This window comes from Dipteris shenzhenensis, chromosome 28, assembly GCF_047967505.1.
Source record: "Dipteris shenzhenensis isolate YYH24624 ecotype China chromosome 28, Dip_SZ_1.0, whole genome shotgun sequence".
NCBI classification, from domain to species: domain Eukaryota; kingdom Viridiplantae; phylum Streptophyta; class Polypodiopsida; order Gleicheniales; family Dipteridaceae; genus Dipteris; species Dipteris shenzhenensis.
Genome location: NC_141623.1, coordinates 37003518 through 37024073, shown reverse-complemented (window position 1 = coordinate 37024073; position 20556 = coordinate 37003518). Strand labels below are relative to the sequence as shown.

Below are 20556 nucleotides of genomic sequence, written 5' to 3'. Positions count from 1 at the left end.
ATTTTTCTACTAGTCTCATAGACCCATCGGTCTTTTGTAGACTTCAATGATCTCTCTGTCTCTCTCTGTCTCTCTCTCTCTCTCTCTCTCTCTCTCCATGGCCCGTAGGATACAGAGATCACAGAGACCATGCCTCCCCACCATCGAGAGAGAACTCTCGGCAGACATAGATACGAGATGTTTATGGAGCCCACAGGAGAGCCACCCTGGCACCTGGTTATGTGTATTGATTTTGAGTTTGAGTACTACTTTGTTTCTAGCTTAGAGAGCCCACAATGGCTTGTATGGTTTACTCTTGGTGATTGTACTTCGTCTCATAGGTCCACGAGGCCTCTAGAAGACGTTAATACATCTCTCTCTCTCTCTCTCTCTCTCTCTCTCTCTCTCTCTCTCTCTCTCTCTTCTCTCTGTTTCTGTCTCTGTCTCTCTTACGATTAGATCTCCTCCAGCTTCACATATCTCTGACTTGGGGAGGGGACCAAGAGTTCCCCACGAAGAACCAGCTCTATCGCGACCACTTCTTGAGAGTATCGGAGGAGGGATTCATCATTAGACCCCAGTACCTCGAGGATAGAGGAGTCTCACATGGATTGAGGATTGCCATTGGACTGATGTGACGAAACAAAGCTGCAGGTATACCCAAAGAGCAGAGGATTTGCATGCCATGAATGCTGAGGGCGGTTGAGATAGAGGAGCATTTTCTTTGTATTTGCCTAGCCTATTATGAGATACGAGGATGCTACCACTGTCTCTACCTGGAGGGGAGTGGCTTCGGTCCTCTATCACGACTGATCCATTTCTATGATCAGGTTTGTATTGGGCTCTATTTGATGGAGATGCGCCGGCACAGGGAGAGACTCCTGTGACGGATCAGAGAGCAGCAAGAGGCGGCTAGACCACAGGACATGGAGGCTGACCGGGCACAGTGATGCGTCATAGACTTCTATACACGAGTCAGTGCTAGGACACAGTGGAGTAATGGAGGAGGAGCTAGCTGATATGAGGGCAACTTAGATCAGCAGAGAGAGCCGACATGGTGTCTCTGAGAGAGGGACGTAGAGATCTCGCGCCAGACAGAGAGTGCCGAGAGCACATTCTGTTGGAGATATCATAGTCAGAGAGTGTGTTGGTGTGAAGTGTTGGTGTGTAGTACTAGGTGATCTAGTACTAGTCTATGTGTGAGTCTTGTGTGAGTGCCACCTGTCATCATGGGACTTATCCTATATGCACTAGGTGCTAGTGTGTGAGTGAGTAGTCTATATAAGGCTTGTACTTCACTTGTCTTGTCGTACTTGATGAATGAATGGAAGCCTTTCTTCATGTCTTGATTTGAGCATTATTTCTTCACACCCTAACTCTCTCTCTCTATCTCCCTCCACCATGTTTCTAACATGGTATCAGAGCCACCTTCCATAGCTGCCACGTCACCCTTGCCCTAACCCTAATTTATCATCCTTGCCCAAACCCTAACTCTGCTCAGCCGCCTCTCCTATGCAGCCTGCTCATTCTCGCCTCAATTCTGCCTCCTTCCTTCATCCATTTGCTTCTGTTTTTGCCTCCATAGCCACTGCTTCATCTCCTGCTGCCTCCTTTGTTGCCTTCATGCGAGTGTTTTAGGTGCCCATTTTCCTCTCCTTGCTTGCTGGTCGGCAGCTCCTGGAAGCTGCGCCTACACGCATGGATGTTTAGGCAGCTTTGGCGCCCTAAAAGCTAGCTGGTCAGCACAGTCTTCAAGGCTCGCATGCACGTGTGGAGATCTCCATCGCCGAACTCAAGGTCTCTGTGCTGCTGCTGCATATCCGCCTTCAACAGAGTCATTTTTGAGCTGTTTTGAGGCTTCCAGCACTTCTATAGTAGCGGTTTTTCACTGTAGTGACCTGCTGGAGCATTTCTGTGTGCTTGGGACAGCCGCCTTATACATTTCGAGGCCTGGCTTTGCATTTGGAATGCCTCCACACCTGCTGCAGCATGTTGAGCAGTGCTATCATCATTTCGGAGTGCCTTGCTGAGCCAACTTTCATTTTCAGAGACCTATTGTTGTGTTTTGGTACAACCACACATCTGCTTAAACACTTCGGTGTACTTTGGAGCTATTCTGCTGAGCCGCTTTACACATTTCGAGGCATATCTTTGCTGCTCTCAGATTCGGGTTCGTATTTGGAGTATCTCTAAGCATTTATATCTGTTCTTTTGGACACAAGGAGATTGCTGGTCCTTCATCTTAGCTTGCTGCCCACCGTTACGAAGTCCTCTTCAATCATGACTTCCTTGTCTTCAAGTTCTATCCTCGTGGATAAGTTTAAGGGGGAAGGTTTTCCCACATGGCAAACCAAGATGCAGTTGCTGCTTATGGGCGAAGGAGTTTGGGATGTTGTAGAGGATGACCAGTAGAATGCTAAGGCTATTGCCCTCATTGGTCTTTGCTTAGCTGACTCTCTCATCCATCATGTAGATTTCAAGTCAATAGCTAAGCAGATTTGGAGTCGCCTCGAGACCTTCTTTGGTAATAAAATCACCAACTCTAAAGTCTTTTTGAAGGTCAAATTTTATGATTTGAAAATGGAAGAGAGTGATGAATTGAGTGATCATCTAGCCCTGTTTCAATCTCTTGTTCAACAACTCTCAACTTTGAAAAGTGTCCTTGATGATGAAGATAAGATGGCCGTCCTTATGAAGAGTATGCATGGCATTTCTCACTTCGAGCACACTCTGGAGATTCTTTGTCTTGCCACTACCACGTTTGATGATATGGTGGCCCTCCTCATTGAGAAGGATCGTCACAATAAGGAAGCCGCTCTTGCCTCTCCTATTGATCATGCATTTGCTTCCACAAGCAAAAGTCGACAACCGATTGGGTCCGTGTACCCACTGAGGGCCCCCTCCCCCAACCAGGGGAGAATTTGCTTTATACTCGGAGAACTTAGAAATACAAAGAACACTCTTCCAGAGAGCACGGGAATGCACTTCTGAAGAGCTCACTATGCACACGTATAGCAAACCCAAAGACCTGAGAGGCAACGTCGACCAATACCGAGACCTTGACGATGTAGGACACTTCTGCAAGGCAAGGAAGAGGCTTGTGCTATCCACCGGAATGCAGGGTTACTGCGTGAGTGAGAGAGTGAAAGCTAGGAGTGATAGATCCTATGAGAGCTGAGAGATGACTGAAATAAAGAGCTGAGAATGAGCTGTGTAAAACTGTAAAAGATAACTGAAATAAAGAGCTGAGAATGAGCTGTGTAAAACTGTAAAAGATAACTGAAAAGAGCTGCTGAAACAGACCCCAAACCTTACTCCGTTTGCCGTCTCGACTCCCCGTCTGATGCGCTGAGTGAACACCTTCCCAGAGGGCTGCACTGATGCCAAAGGCTGAGGCTGGTCAGAGGGCCCACTGGGGGTGAGTGTCAAGCTGTTCAAAGGGGGCTGAGGAGGAGCTGTAGGAGGCCGAAGTGCTGGGAGAACTGAATGCGGAAAGAGGGCCTGGAGGCCCCCTATTTATAGGGCTTTAGGCAGCCATTAATGGCAGCCCTAGGCCCCATAAATGCTAGCCTAGGGAAGGGTGCAGGGTAGCCTATAAAGGCAGCCCTTTCCCTGCCATTCTCTTCACTTGTTCCAGCGAGGGGGCCCAGAAGGGCTCCTATCCTAGGCTGGACCTAAACCTATTCCTAAACCTAAGACGGAAACACTACCCCACGGTTCTCGAGTGGGTACTAGTGAACAAGGACTGATCTTCTAACTTGACCTAAGGCTGAGAGACTGACTTACGTAGCTTGTGCTTGACTGTCCTTGGACAAGGGCTCACAAAGGGGTCACAGCATACGACAGAAATTCTATTAGGGAAGTATTACACACTTGTCAATGTAGCCAGTGTGTCACTTTGCACCCAAGTGTAGGGGTGCATGTGATACCAGAGGAGATACATGCCGCTACAACAGAGGTTCATGGCCTCTCTCTTGACGACGAGGATTCATTTTACCAGGGTTGGGATTTTTAGGCCCCTATGCTATGTGTGTTTGTGTTGAGTCAAATAAAGGTTCTCAGCCTTGAGTTGTCCCTCTAAATTGAATGTATTTGGAGTCAATAAGAGGTACTCTACCCTGGGTTGTTCCCAAAAAATGAATGTATTGTCTTTTACTTTGGTTGATGGTATTGACAACCCAGTTCAGAGTAAGGGGGGATAGCGAGTGATGGTTTTCCCTTGCCGGTCGCAAGCTGATTGAGAAGTCACTATCACAGGGGAGGTGTTGGATAGTTGGACTTGCTCTTTGCAGTATTGCGGTGGAGGGGGGATTGGTCTACTCTTTGCGTGTTGGGTCTCACACTCTTTTCTTTGAAGGGGGGTGTTGGAGATATCATAGTCAAAGAGTGTGTTGGTGTGTAGTACTAGGTGATCTAGTACTAGTCTATGTGTGTGAGTCTTATGTGAGTTGCACCTATCATTATTGGACTTATCCCATATGCACTAGGTGCTAGTGTGTGAGTGAGATGAGGAGAGCATGGGGGGGGCGCTCCGGGCTTGCATTCCGTACAGCCACATACTTTCTCCGTACATCATACATAGTACCTGCTCCGTACGTTGTACGTACACCGCACATTGGACCTACTCCGTACATCCGCACAAGAGCACTTGTACCGTCCGTACGGAACAGCTGTCCGTACAGCTCGTACTTGTTTCGGGATTTTCGTACAGGTTTGGCACGTGTGAAGTCATATACAGGACTTTGGCAAAATTTGGGGCTTTCAATACCTTTCATCTCCTCTAGTTGCAATTTCTTGCAAGAACACTAGAGTTTTGGGATTTGGTCTGCAATTCCTTGTTTGATTGCAGTACATTGGGTCGACTTGTTGCAAAAGGGTATGCCCAACAACAAGGCATTGACTTTGAGGAGACATTTGCTCCCACACCTCCAGAATTACTACCATTAGATGTGTCATTGCCATCGCAGCCCATCACCATTGGCAAGTGCATCAACTTGACATCAAGAATGCTTTTCTTCATGGGGATCTGCAGGAAGAAGTCTATGTCACACAACCTCCTGGCTTTGAGGTTGTTAATTCTGAAAACAAGGTATGCAGGTTTAGAAAAGCCCTTTATGGTTTGAAGCAGGCACCCAGGGCATGGTATGCCAAAATTCATGCACACTTACTATCCCTTGGTTTTCAAAATAGCCCCACAGAACCCACTTGCTCATGTTGATGGGGGTATCATGATGTCACAGTCCAAGTATATTGGACAGCTCCTTGATCGTTTTCAATTTGAGGATTGCAAGCCAATCTCTACACCAGTGGACCTTGGCTTCAAATTTTCAGCTCATGATGGGAGCCCACCATGTGATATCACTCTTTACCAGCAGGATGTTGGATGTCTCATTTACTTATGTCACACCAGACCTGACTTACAGTATGCAGTATCTCAGCTTAGCAGGATCATGCACATGTCCAGTTCACAGCATTGGCAGGCAGTGAAGAGAGTCTTCAGATATCTCAAAGGCACTCAGGATTTAGCGCTCTTCTATGGTGATTAGGGTTCACTTACCATGCATGCTTACACGGATAGTGACTGGGCAGGTTGTTCCGACACCAGAGTGTCACATACTAGCAATTGTTTTTTGCTTGGCAATTCATGTATCTCTTGGCTTAGCAAGAAGCAACCAACAGTTGCCACATCTAGCTGTGAGGCTGAGTACAGGGCAGCCTTCGCCGCTACAGTAGAGTGTGTCTGGCTTCGATAGTTACTTACAGATCTTGGTATTCGCTAGACATCCTCCACCATGGTCTACACTGACAGCCAGAGTGCTTTAGCCATTGTGCGTAACCCAGTGTTTCATGCGCATACCAAGCACATTGCAGTTCACTATCATTATGTTCGAGAGCGGTTGTCAGTAGGAGACATAGAGTTGTCCTATCTTCCCATAGAGGATAACATATTAGATCTGTTTACAAAGGCACTTCCTCGTCCCAAGTTCAAAGTCTTCCGACAGGCTTTACACTTGGTTCCCTTTGTTACATGATCTGACATACCTTGTACATTCATAGGTGGCTATATCTTTTTGGGATGAACATGTGCCACCATGACCAAAAAATACCAGGTATTCTGAGACGTTTCCAAAATACTTCAGCCCATACCATGGAGGGGGGCTTGTAGGTCATCTTCTCCCAGTTCTAGTGATGCCCTATGGGCTCTGGTATGTGCCTTGTAGGCATAGTTATAGGCACTTAGTTTATTTTGCCACCTAGGACACTTAGTCCTATGTGACACCTAGGATACTTAGTCCTAGGGTCTAGCTACAAGTACTATGTACTTTTCTTTTCATAACACACTAGTTGACGTGACGGCTCCTATCTTTTGACTCTTGTACCTTGTACTTGCTCTCTCGTTTATCGATCCTACAGCCACTGTACGGATCTGTACGGGCTGCTGCAGGGCAGTGTATGGAAGGTGTATGGGCAGGACATGGTGCCAGCAAAGGGCTGCAGCGTGACAGAACATGGCGGAGGTTTATGGGCAGGTATACAGCCTGCAGGAGGGTCTCCAGCAGCAACTAAGGGCAGCCTAGCAGCAGCCCAAAAAGGGCTTGGCTAGGGCCCTTATATAGGGCTGGTTGGACCAGCCAACCAGGTCGGCCAGTCTGGTCGGCCAGGATGAGGCTGGCTGGTCGGTTTTATGACAGCCCCTTTGGGGCCTATAAAAGGAGAGGCCTCATTTCATATCCAGCAGAGCAGCTTTGGGAGGAGCAGAAAGGAGCAGCACATCCACCATCCTTGGGCCTCTACACAGGAAGTGAAGGAGAGAGGTGTTGCTGCAGACTTAGCTCCAGGAAGAGGTTGAACATAGACTGTCTTCTAGGGCAGAAGGTTGCTGAGATCAACATCACTTGGAGCAGCCCTCAGGACAGCAGACGGGAGCAGCAAAGGGGGAGCCTTAGGCCTACATTCAGGAGGACAACTTGACCTAGGACAAGCTGCAGACTGAGCTAGAGTGGCTGCCCACCTAGGCTGGCTTCCGGACAGCAAGGTGGAAGGGATCTAGACATAGAGTCTACATATGCTCGAGCTGGAGCATGCGGGCTTCGAGATCTAGAAGTGTCTGGCTTGTAGTAGAAGGACCTTTTGGTATTGTATCCTGTCCTAGTTTCTGGACGGACGGAAATATATAAAGTGTTGCTTCTATATTTCTCTCTGAGCATTGTCTATTTACTGGCTTGCATAGCTATGCACATAAGTTAAGAAGTTTGTGATTCCACACACTCACACCACACTGTGTGAGCTCCTGGGCAGTACTATCAGTCTTCTGTTGTGCGTACCCTTTGTTGGGTCATTTCTAATAGGGTCAACCTGGACATAGCCTAGAGAGTTCAGAGATCAAGGAGAGTGTGTCCACTGCCAAGCGTGGGACGGCTCGACAGACACAGATACGAGATATTTTCATGGCTCCCCAAAGAGCCATCACTGTGCTGGGCTTCGGTTTCTGAGTCCGAGCTCCAAGGTCGATTGGATTCAGCTTGTGCTTGGCTGGTTTTGATAATGGTTATGATTTTGCTAGCATAGATTAGTACTCAGCAATGGCCCTAGTGTGTCCTTTGCTCCAACCCACTGAGACTTGTATGAGTCTACTTTTTTTTGCGCACTTTGTCCCATAGGCCCACAGGGCCTCCCGCAGATGTTAATACATCTCTCTCTCTCTCTCTCTCTCTCTCTCTCTCTCTCTCTCTCTCGGCTTGGCTTGGAGATGATGCAGACCTCGCCCGTGTCTGTCCCAGTGGTACATGACACTGCTACTAGGTGTTTTCCTATGACTCAATCCGCATCATCGGCAAATGCCTCAAAACTCTTGGTTCAATGTCGAGTGCAGAGAGTTGACATCTCACTTGACACGTGAGTAGTCTTGGGCCATCTGACGACATCCAAGGCACAATGGATCTCACGTTGATTGAGTAATGAAGGGGGGAAATGGGCTAATTTAGAGGCCCTTTAGAGGGATTTCAGGTGGGACATGTGGAGGGACTATAAAGTCTCCATCCACCACTCATTGTACACTTTTTGATGTGACATCTAATTCTATCTACTCCCTCCTCCTTCCTCCTACCTGCTGTCTCTCTCCCAATCTCTCTCTATCTCGCTCTTCCTCTCTCTTCCTCTCCCTCTACCCCTTCCCCTCCTTCTTCCCCTTCATCTCTCTCCCTCCTACTAATTCTACTCCTTTCTCTAATTTGCCCTTCCCCCTTTCATTGCATTGGTATTAGAGTGATTTCTTGGGCCTGCTGTTCAAAAGAGCAGGGATACATTTCTCCGTGTGGTATCCAAGGAGCGGGATAACCTCAATAGAGGCGGAGGTGGACGACCTTCTATCCTGGCAAACCTTGCTAAATGCTGCATTTCTTTGTGAGCTTGTGCAACGATCCACATGAGGAGCAGCGATCAGTCCAAGACTCCTCACATAAATTTGTCCACCTCGATCCACGTGAGTAGCCAAGAAAGTGTATCGATTTCGAGCTATTGACAATCCCAAGCCCTGGTGATTTGAAGTAGAGGTGGAGGTGGACGGGCTATTCGACAGCCCCTTGCTCACACATTGTTGCTATTTGACAGCCCTTGCTCACACCTTGCTATTCGACAGTCCCACGACGGGCTATTTGGTTCATGACCCATCGCCTGCTCAACCCATTGGGAACAGCCTCATGACCTACCGCCGCGCTCATGCGTCACCATGCCCACGCTCCGCCGTGGAGTTGCCCGTCACCATTAGCCCTTGCCTCCTGCACCTGTCGCCAAGCCATGCATCGCCAGTCTACATTGCCTCGTCGTGACCCCGCCTCACCAGCCTACATGTTTGCTGTCCCTCAATGTGTCAAGAAGCCATCTGGGAACTTGCCTTTGCTGTCTATTGACAGCTCTTTCTTCAATGACTGCATCATGAGTAGTGGGATCATTTTGTGTCGGAAGAGAAACCTGCAAATCAGCATGAGGTTGTGGCTGATTATTGCTTAGTGGAGGGCCTGCAGGAGGCTCATGTTGCTGCTCAAAATCCTCTTCTGATGATGGTAGAGGTAACCAAGATTCAAAGGCATCAAACATGTCAACATCTGGCTTTGCTTTGCAGTCCACAAGAGGAGAAGCTGAATGTGCAGCAAAGATCACATCTCTACTAACAATAATCTTCCCAGTATTTGGTTGATATAACCGATATCCTCTGCTCTCCTGGCTGTAACCAATGAATATGCATTTGATTGCCTTGTCATCAAGCTTATGTCTTAGCTGAGATGGTACATGAACATATGCAAGAGACCCAAAAACTTTCATGTGTGAAAGTGAAGGCTTCCTGCCTTTCCATGCTTCATAAGGTGTAATAGTCTTTAATGCCCGTGTAGGTGATCTATTCAGCACATAGTTGGCACACATTACTGTATCAAGCCAAAATTTATTGGGCAAAGACTTGGCCTTAAGCATGCATCTGGCCATCTCCATTGTGGACGTGTTTTTCCTTTCAGAAACAGGATTCTGCTGAGGAGTGTAAGGAGTAGTGCATGAGTGAATAATGCCCCGTGAGGATAGAAATTCATCAAACTCCTTTGACATATACTCACCCCCCCTATCTGTGTTGAGGGTGACAAGCTTGCATCCCGATTCATTCTCAACCATATTCAGCCATCTCTGAAAGCATAAGAAAACTTCAGATTTGGCCTTTAAAGGATATACCCAGCAATACCTTGTGAAATCATCAATGAGAGTCATGAAATACTTGTATCCTCCAATGGCATTTGTCCTCATTGGGCCACATACATCACTGTGTACTAGCTGCAATTTCCTTTGTGAGAGTTTTGGACAATTCTTTTGAAAAGGAAATCGATGCATCTTACCCAAAAGACAACCCTCACACACATGTTTGGAAACTGTGTGAGTTTGAGGTACATCATTTGCCATCTACTGTGAATGTAGCTTTGCAAGAGCTCTATAATTGAGATGGCCCATTCTCTCATGCCAAAGATGAGTTTCAGCAAGCTGTGAATCTGACATAGCCAATGCTTCAATAGAAAGTGCAGCTGAATGATGATAAGGCGATAAAGCCCTTTTTTGCAAAGTGCCAGTGAGAACTATGGCATTGTCATCACGAAGATCATATACTAGGCATCTGTAAATTACTCTGAAACCTGAAGTAGCAATTGCTGAAATTGAAATCAAGTTGACTTCAATGCCAGGCACAAAAAGAACATTTGTCAGAGTGACAGGATGGCTGGAAATGGATGTGAGCTGCACATCTCCAACTCCTTTTACAGCATATGAAGCATTATTGGCACATGTAACAGTCTCCCCTCGAGGTGCATCAGCTAGAGAATGAAACAACTATCTGCAAGAGTGACATGCTTGGAAGCACCACTATCAAAGTACCAGGACTGAGCATCATTAGCAGTAAAGAGTGCATCAGCTTTGGAGGGATCAAATGAGCAATGGACAGCCCATGCCTAATCATCCTGAAGAGCATGTGCATGTGAAGCATCTGTTGGCTCATGGGATTCAATGGGATGTGAGGCATTAATTGTCAATCTTGCTTTCTTTTTCTCCGAAGCAATGCGCTTCCTGCATTTTGAAATGTCATGTCCAGGCTTGTGACAATAGTTGCATCTTTTCTTCTTTCCCTTATTTGTTGTATTTTTAGATGCATGGGAGGAATTGCAGCTGCTATGCGTAGAGGAATTGCAGCTGCTATGCGCAGATTTTGGCTTGCCCATAGGCTTGGAAGCCTTGCCTCTTCCTGTCTGCTGTGAAGCAAATGCATGATCAGGAATAATGGCTTGTCTGTTAGCTCTACTTTGCTCTTCCTGCAAAAGCAAAGTAACTAGCTGGCCAAAAGAATAGTGGTCTGGATTACCCATGGCCACTAATCGAAGGGTTGTAGCAAACCCTTGATATGTATTTGGCAGTCCATTCAATATGGTACTGACAAGCTGTGAATTTGGCACCACCTCATCAATGTTGGCAAGCTGTTCCATGAGGTCCTTAACCTTTGTCAAATATGCATCCATTGACTCACCTTCATTCATATTCACTTCCTGTAATTGCCTTCTCAAATATGCAACACGAGCTTCATTTCGTATCTGATAGAGAGAAGCCAATTTATCCCAAGCATCCTTTGTTGTCCTGCAAGACCGGATGTGTGGAATAATGATTCTCTTGCATGATAAAGCAATGCATGAATTTTGCATCTCTTGCATCCCATCTTGACTGTTCTTGAGTTGGAAGAGTAGTAGCAGGAGTGCTAGAGGAAGAGGCATCGGGAGGAGTACCCCCTAGAGAAGGACCGGCAGTAGAAACAACCACTGTAGCATTGGCTGGCCTCAGATCAGCCCCAGAAACAATATTCCACAAATGCTTTGCAACAAGAATATGTTTCATGAGATAAGACCACATCGGATAGTTGGTGCCATCCAACTTATCATCTTCACGAAGAACTCCTAATAAATCTTGATTGTTCCCAGCCATAGACCTGAAAACCCAAAAGCCTCAAGGCTATCACTGCAAAAAAGCTGGCCGTCCCAAAAATGACAGCAAATATCTGCAAATTTCTGACCCAAATCAAAGGGCAAATGCAGATCTGACCCAAATGTGACTGTGACAGGCAATGTTCACTGCAAAAACAGCAAATTTGGCAAAAGTTCCAAATTTATTGAGGGCAAATAGGCCAAAAAGAGGGCAAATGTAGAAAAGTCCCAAATTTTGCTGAAATTTTGCAAATGTGACCCAATGTATGATAATCTGACCCAATGTCCTGCAAATGTAACTTAATGTCCTACAATCTGACCCAATGTACTGCATTCTAAACAAGAAATTGCAGACTAAATCCCAAAACTCCAATATTCTTGCAAGAAATGGCAATCAAAGGAGGTGAAAGGAAATGAAAGCCCCAAATTGGCCAATGTCCTGCAAAAGCCCCAAAACTGCAAATGTTTGTAGATGACTGCAGTGAGACCAAGAACCTGATTCAAGTCAATGCCAAAACACGTACGGAACGTGTAGTGAAACTGTACGGAATACCCAGATCAAGTACAAGTTGTACAATCAGCTGTTCTACATGTACATGTGTACGGGAAGCTGGTACAAGCTGCTGACAACTGATCTGTAGGTATACATGTACGGAAGATCGTACGAAAACAGTGCCGTGTACGAAACATGTACGGTGCAAGTACCTTGTACGGAGTTCCTACGCAGGTACAATTGTACGGTGAAAGTATCTTGTACAGAGTTCCTACGCAGGTACAGTTGGCGATGCAGGTACGGACATGCGCGGACGTGCAGTATGGCAAAGCGACACGCAGGTACGGCGATGTGTAGTACGGACGCAGATACCAGACCTTCCGTACGACTGTACGGAAGGGAATGTAGTTACACCTTTGGTTTGGGAAGCTGGACGCCTGGATCTTGGACAGCAGCTGAAGAGCCTTGAACAGGCTGGGAATGTGTCGACCAGCAGGGCAGAAAACTCCCAATGAGCAATGGAGGACTCGGGGGCTGAGGAGAGCTGGAAGACTAGAGCAATACCTGCTCTGATACCACTGAAGGTACGAAACGAAGAGAGAGAGAGAGAGAGTGCAGGTACAAGACGAGTCAATAGATCAGTCACGTCAAAACTTAGATAACTTAAAAAACACACAAGTACAAAGTACTTGTACCTAGACCTAGGACTAAGTGTCCTAGGTGTCACATAGGACTAAGTGTCCTATGTGGCCTAGAAGGCACTAACACTATAAGTGCCTACACTTATGCCTACAAGGCACATACCATGGCCTATAGGGCATCACTAGAACCACCAGAAGATGGCCTACATATACTAGGCTGACCTTTGGGTATGCATTCATTCAGTACTGCACCCGTGAGCATGCTTGGATCTGGTTTTGGGTTACAGGGCAGCTGGGAAAGAGGTCATTCCTGTTCTCAGGCTTTTACCACATCATCTTTTCAGAGGGATGCCTTTGGAAGATAGACTCAGCTAGGGCTGCATGTTTCTATGGCTCTGTCAGTGAACACCTTTAGTCAGACACAGCCAATGTATCAGGTTGGTGGTGTTACTACGCAGCAAAATGCTGTAAATGGGCAGCAAGTGACCGCAGACAATATGTTCTGAGATGCCTTTATGCTCTTACAGAGCCTTGCCTAAGGAGGTGCGGGATGAGATGCCCTTTCCTCAGTATGTGAGCCTTAAGCATGAGGATGCCAGACATTCTGGTGGGTACAATAAGCAGTATGCAGCCAAGGATGTGAAGGATAAGCTCTCGGTGCATAAGTTTAAAGGGGACACTCGCACTCCAAATGAGTTGGAGGAGTGGCTCACGAAGCTGAAAGACTATTTCTGCTTCTACCCCAAGTCTGAGGAGGAGCGCATCATTTTTGCAGGTATGCATATGCATGACTATGCCCACACAGAGTGGCGATACATGAGGGATTCGCCTCAGAGACCAACCACTTGGAGGGGTTTCAAAGAATTGATGGTCACTACATTCGTATCCCCACTCGTCTTGGATCAGTACTTGGCTGAATTCTATGCCTTGTTGTAGGCCGGTACGGTCCAAGATTATTTGCAGTGCTTATGGAGGCTTTCCTTGTTTGTGTAGGACAAATTTGGAAAGGGGAAGTTGCTTTTCATCCAGGGGTTAAGTCCTTCTCTGGCTGTAGATGTGAAGGCGCATAACCCTCAAATTATTGAGAGGGCAGCCCAGTTGGGAGAGGTATTTGAGCCAAAATATTCCAGCAAGTATAAGAGTGGAACGGGCAGCATGCATGGTGCTGCAAATGAGGCTGAGAAGAAGCCTAAGATGGGTGACTGGCATGAAAAAACATTTGCAGCAGTGCCCTTTCCAAGGTTTCCTACTGTTTCAGGTAGTAAAGTTCCCTATTCCAGGCCATACAGATATCAGATGCCAAGCCAAGAGCTAAGCCTACTGCTGGAAATGAAAAACCAGAAATTAAGCAGGATACTAAGGCCATAATGGAAAACAGAAGAAAGGCAACTTATACTATAAGTGTGGGGAGAAATGGACCCCTGAGCATCGGGGTGTTTGCAAGATGCGGAATACTGGTTCAGCCAAGCTCAATATGATTGTTGAAATCTCTGATGATGAGGATTTGGTTGATGCCACAGATTCATTCGATGAGGATTTGGTGGAGGATGTTAAATATCTAGGCCACATTGTGAGCAAGGATGGAATTCGGGTGGATCCAGCCAAGGTAAAATGCATAAGGGACTAGTCATAGAGCAAAATCCCACCCAACTCAGAGGCTTTTTGGATTTGGCTTCTTTTTACAGGAGATTTAGTAAACATTTCGCCAAGAGGGCAGCCATGAGTAATGCACTTGTATTAGTGTGCCCTGATTAGTGCACGCCCTTTCATTTTAGAGGCAGAGGCCTGGGGGCTGTTCTGAGACAGCAACATGGAGTTATAGCTTTCGAGAGCAGGAAATTTACAGCCAAGGAAATTTTCATTTTAGAGGTGAATGGAAGTGGCAGAGGCCTGGGGGCTGTTCTGAGACAGCAACATGGAGTTATAGCTTTCGAGAGCAGGAAATTTACAGCCAAGGAATTGGACTATCATATTTATGATCAGGAAATGCTACTACTTGTACGGTAGTAGGATTAAGGTTAAGACGGATCATAGGACACTAAGACGGATCATAGGACACTTCCTGTACAGTAGTAGGATTAAGGTTAAGACGGATCATAGGGCACTTCCTTACGCAGCGCAATTTGTCCATGAAGTAGAAGAGGTGGTTGGCTGCAGTCCAGTCCTACGATTTTGACATTGAGTACTGGAAGGGGAAAGAAAATGTGGTTGCCGATGCTTTGTCTAGAATGTAGGCTTGCAGTTTGTTTGCCGTTGCCACCATCTATCAAGATTGGATTCATGGGATTCTGGAAGAGTATATACAGGATTCGAAGACAGCTCCCATATTTCTCGAGTTACAAGAGCCTTCAAACCAAGGGCATGCTGAATTTAAGCTTCATAATGGGCTGTTGTACTGCAAGGATATAATTTATATTCTGCCATATTCAAAGTATAAATGGCTGGTTTTGCAGGAAATGCACTCATATCCTACAGCAGGACATGCTGGTATCACTAAGACATGGAAGAATCAGACAGAGTTTCATTTGGGCTTGACATGGAAAAATCAGACAGAGTTTCATGTGGGCTTGCCAACATAATAATAATAAGGTGGACAGCTACCTGCAGGTCTCTTACAGGCTACAGCCTCTCCCTATTCTAGGAGGCAAATGGACTCATATCACTATGGATTTCATCACATTGTTTGCCTTCTATAGAGAAGGGATGGGATAGCATTTATGTGGTGGTGGACAGAATGACAAAACATGCTCATTTCATACCCACTAAGACCCAGTATTCAGCATCACAGGTTGCTTGGCAATTTGTTGAGCATGTTTTTAAGCATCATGTCTTCCCTCAGGAAATTGTCAGTGATGATAGAGATGGCAAAGTTTGTGGGTCACTTTTGGCTTACAACGATGGGTACTCTTCTCACTCCTAGCACTGCTTACCACCCAGTGGCAGATGGACAGTTAGAGAGGATGAACAAATGGATGGAGGAATACTTGAGGAACTTTTGTCCTGATTAAGGAAAGCCTCCAGACACGCTGCAAATACTCTTGGACCGTACTGGTCTGTGACAAGGCATAGAATTCAGCCATGTACTGATCCAAGATGAGTGGGGATATGAATTTAGTGACCATCAATTCCTTGAAATCGCTCCAAGTGGTTGGTCTCTGAGGCGAATCCCTCATGTATCGCCACCATGTGTGGGCATAGTCCTGCATATGCGTAGCTGCAAAAATGATGTGTTCCTCCTAAGACCTCGGGTAGAAGTGGAAATAGTCTTCCAGCTTTGTGAGCCACTCCTCCAACTCATTTGGAGTGCGAGTGTCCCCTTTAAATTTATGCACCTAGAGCTTATCCTTCACATCCTTGGCTGCATACTTTTTATTGTACCCACCAGAATATCGGGCATCCTCATGCTTAAGGCTCACATATTGAGGAAAGGGCATCTCATCCTGCACCTCCTCAAGCAAGGCTCTATAAGAGCACAAAGCATCTGAGAACATATCGTCTGTGGTCACTTGCTGCCCATTTACAGCATTTTGCTGCGTAGTAACACCACCAGCTTGATGCATGGGTTGTGTCTGACTAAAGGTGTTCACTGACGAAGCCATAGAAACATGCAAACTTGGATGAGTGTGCCTTCCAAAGGCATCCCTCTGAAAAGATGGTGCGGTAGAAGATTGGGAAGAGGACTGACCTCTTTGAACTTTCCCAGCTGCCCTGTAACCCAAAACTAGATCCAAGCACGCTCATGGGTGCAATACTGAATGGATGCATACCCAAAGGTTGGCCCAATATAGATGGCCTAGCTTGCGTAGAAGCAGGAAAGTGTGAGCCAAAAGGTGGCCTGGTATCTATCAAGAAAGTGCGCTTTGCGGCACGGAAAAAGCCAAATCAATGTAATCCCCATGTTGGGGTAAATGCTCATAGGCACGGCATGCATCTGCCATAAACCCTTTGCGTGGGCCCGAGAACTCATCATGGCTATCTGATTGATCCCCATGCTGGGGTGCGGGCTGCTTACCCTTATCCTTTGTAGCAATGGCAGATGTGATCTGCCGACCAATCTGCTGTTCCATTTGGGCAAGAGCTGTATCCTGCATAGCCATGGCTGTGGTAAGCTACTGGTTGAACTCTTGTCCTATCTAGCGGAAAGCACCCTGGAGCATAAAGGAGAGGGCATCCAAAAACTGTGGCTGCACTGCTTGTGCTTCCCTGGATGCAGGAGAGAGAGGCTGAGTGGAAGGAACCTGTGTGCTACCAGTGGATGCAATCACTGTGGCAGGCACTTGCTTATACTGAGCAGCCTTATCAATGTCGTGCAATATATTATGAGGGGCATGCTTCGGTGGCAAAGTGACTTGCCCTGGAGAGAGGAGCTCAAATGTAGGCAAAGAGAAATAGACAGCAATCCCCTGCTGTAAGGAGCACCTTAGATAGTGTGTGGAGCCACGAAAAGGTCGATGGAGAGGCTCGGGAGGAAGGTCATCGAAGAAGCTTCGAAACGGGGCTTGAATGAGCCAAAATAGGGCTGTGGAAAGCCCCCTAAAAGAGGCTAGAGAATGTTGATTTTTTACCTCCCTTTTTTTGGGGGGGGGTTTCCTATGTCACCTAGGATGTTAGGACATCACTAACCTAAGACTACTAGGATTGTCAGGACACTGACTTAGGCTAACCCAACCTAACTGTTTAAGCCTAGTTAGCACTAACCTAACCTAGCCCCTAACTAACTAAACCTTAACCTAACCCACTAACTAAACCCAACCTGACTAACCCTAGCTAGACTAGCCTAGGGTCTAATTAAGGAGTCCATTGTTGTTTCCATAATCCATTCAATTTCTTTGGGATTTAGCTGAAAAAATGATTTGGGTCCTGCAGCATTAAATATGGCTTTGAAGGAAGAGGTGCAAAGGCTTAAGCTGGCAACGGGAGAGATTGTTGCTGGCAATGGGCAGTTGATGAAACATGGCGATCAGCCTGTCCTGTCAGGTAAACACTTTTATAAAGCTCAACATACGACAGACCCTATAATTGCAGGACAGCAGCTTCTCCAGTTGCAGTCTGCACTAAAGAACCAGCCAGTTGGAAAACATCAAAATGTTCTTCAGCCTGCTAGTTTACGAAGCCAGCAAGGCCTGCTCTCAGGAGTTGGTGGTGAGGTTGTTAAATCAGATGGGATGTCTATTGCAGGCAGCAGTCCATGATATGTATTCATAATAAATTAAGGTACTTTTTCAATCAGTGCAATAGCGTAGGTTTCATGAACATAAATGATCTATTTGCCCTCTCAAATTGTCTTGCAGAACAATTGTTGGATGTTATGAGTACAATACTGTCCAATTGTATGCTCAGAAGATTGCCTGCCACCTTTTAATTGCTCTACATGAAAAGTTTCGGTTGCCGCACTCTAAGAAATGGAAAGTATGTTCTCTAAAATCAAGTGCCTGTTTCTATAAATGACACACTAAACAATTTGTTCGTGTTCAAGTGCACTTGAACTATTTTTTGTTGCATTAGTGTACTTGCAAGGCAGAAAAGTGTAGAAAGTGATGGCAGAGTCTCTGGTCTCGTGGAATACCCTTGGACATGGGGGGGATCTTTGTAGTAAGTCATGTATGTCAGCAAAATTTGTATGACAATTTTGGGGAAACTTTCTTCTAAGATATATGGTTGCCAAAGTAGAGAGAGAGCCAAAGATGTATGGTTGCCAAAGTAGCCGCAAGGTAGAGAGAGAGAGAGAGAGAGAGAGAGAGAGAGAGATTTCTAAAGTGCAAGTGAATAAGATTTTTTTGCGATCTTTATGATGATCAAGTCCATTAGTATAGCCTAGACCTCTCTCTGTCTCTCTTTCTTCTCTCTGTCTCTCTCTAGGGTGCTTCTCTAGAGAGAGAATTCTTGGTATTGTTGTATGGAGTATATACTACAATCTTAGCAAAATGGTCAACGAAGCCTTCTACAGAGTATTTCTGGCGACCTGGACATCCAATACCATGATATCAAGTTGCAAGGTAGGCAATCCCATGGATATAGGTAACTATAGGACCATCATGGTGGGCCACTTGATGGCCAAGGTTTTACAGAGCAACTCTTGAGATACACATCAATTAGCAAGCTGAGAGCTCAGGTATGTGATTGATTGGATAGGCAGATTTTAGATGAGACCAATCCACATTGGATCACATCTTTAACCTCAAAGCCCTTAACACCTAAAACAAAGTATGTTGTTGCTTTATGGACTTTGGAAAGGCTTGCCTTCGACTTTGTATCAAAGCTTGTTTCTTCGCATGACATAAAGTTTTGTATATAAAACACGACGTGATATGGATATAAGGTTACATTCAAGATATGCATCACAAAGGGGATGTGAGAGGTGGTAAGGCTCACCATATGCATATGATGTATCAAATTTAGATACAATAGTAGGAGTATAGATGCATCTGCTATCTATGCAGGCCTTTTGTGAGTTGCAACATGAAGGTCAGCCTGTAAAAATCTTGGCAAAAATTCAAAATTTTTTGCATAAAAGTTTCAAATCATGGCAAAAGTTCCAAACATTTATTAGATCATACAATTGGAGGTGTCAATTGAGATCATCTCGTCTAAATCGAGTCAGATAGTTTGGTGGGGTATGCAGGTTAACAGAGAACACTAGACTTTTTTGCTCATTTTTTGATCGAGTCCAAAAATGCTTCTCGCATGAAAAGTTACTTCTAAAGACACCTGATTTTGTAGAATAAGGCAGAAATTCAGCTGTGAAATGGTATCTAATGAATGCGTCAAAAGAAGGAACAACTACTTGCAAAGACTAGTGGGTTTATGTCTATAGTTAAAAGTACAGAGTATTGAAAGCAGCATGACCATGCTTACTTACTAATATTTTAACATATAAAACTCCCATAATTCTCGCAGTGCAACAGCATTATTAAACCCTCTTATAATTCTTTCATTTGCATTTAAAGTTGAACATGCTCATGAAAGACGTAAATATGCACAGAAGGAATTTGGAATCCTCCTTACTCCAAAGAATAGCAAGAGTCTTGCAATTGTATGCTACACGTCTACAAGACATTAAGCTTCTTTGTTGCATATCACATGTAATACAAGATATGAAAAAAACTTTGGAAATCCACATTTCTCAAGACTCTACAATTGACAATTGAAGTACAAGTTTTCTTGCATCATTGTATTATCACACGATAGACTTGAATACAAAGCTATTATGGTAATTCTTCATCTATACTATCTCCTTAGCGATCATCCTTAAAACTCTTGTTTACGTCCTACATAGTATTCTGGCATTCTTATATTCTCTTTGACCACATGTTGGTTCATGTGCCGTCTCTTTGTTTTTGAAGATACTATTATTGTTTTTATTGATTGCTTTGATAATTGTTTATTTACAATTAATATATAATATGTTATATTCATATTCTTACTCCTATCTCTTAGCTTTTACCGTACTTTTATAAATGTCAAGGCTCTCTTATACTCTTCTCTACATATATCCACCACTTTTGCAGCATAACCTTATATTCTCACATTCATTATCTAATGGTCGAATTGCAAAAAAATCAATGCCTTGTATACCTACTTCTTGCATGAACTCTCTCTTTCCTCTACTTATGGTCCATAATATGGGTGTGGAAGAAGCGATTCATATTCCATTCCATAGTTTAGTGTAGACACATGTTGCTAGCAACATCTAATTGAAAGAAAGTGCATTCGGTCTCATAATTGTCTTTTCTCGTCTTTAATGTATTTAATCAATTTATGTCTTTTTGAGTTAGAAATGCATTGCTTTCTTGTCAAGATAGATATTTTACCATCATTTTCTCTTTGTATACAATAAAAGATTGCAAACCATCTATTTCACTCTGAGATTTATGAGTGGATGCTTTTATATGAGCCGATTGCAAATGCATTTCCTTGCTTAGAATTGAAGTTAAGAGATAGTAAG

The 20556-nt window shown here is 45.1% G+C and overlaps 1 protein-coding gene across 2 annotated transcripts in view; it reads left to right on the top strand.

Moving 5' to 3' along the window:
• The window catches only part of LOC147883524 (transcription factor RF2b-like), a 35004-nt gene extending 16963 nt beyond the window's left edge, over positions 1–18041 (top strand). For both annotated transcript variants that reach the window (XM_087399696.1, XM_087399695.1), the window contains exon 5: positions 17478–18041. In XM_087399696.1, coding sequence (XP_087255822.1) covers positions 17478–17803 — 326 coding nt within the window. In that variant the 3' untranslated portion in view covers positions 17804–18041. The remainder of the gene's footprint in view (positions 1–17477) is intronic.
• Positions 18042–20556: the final 2515 nt, after the last annotated feature.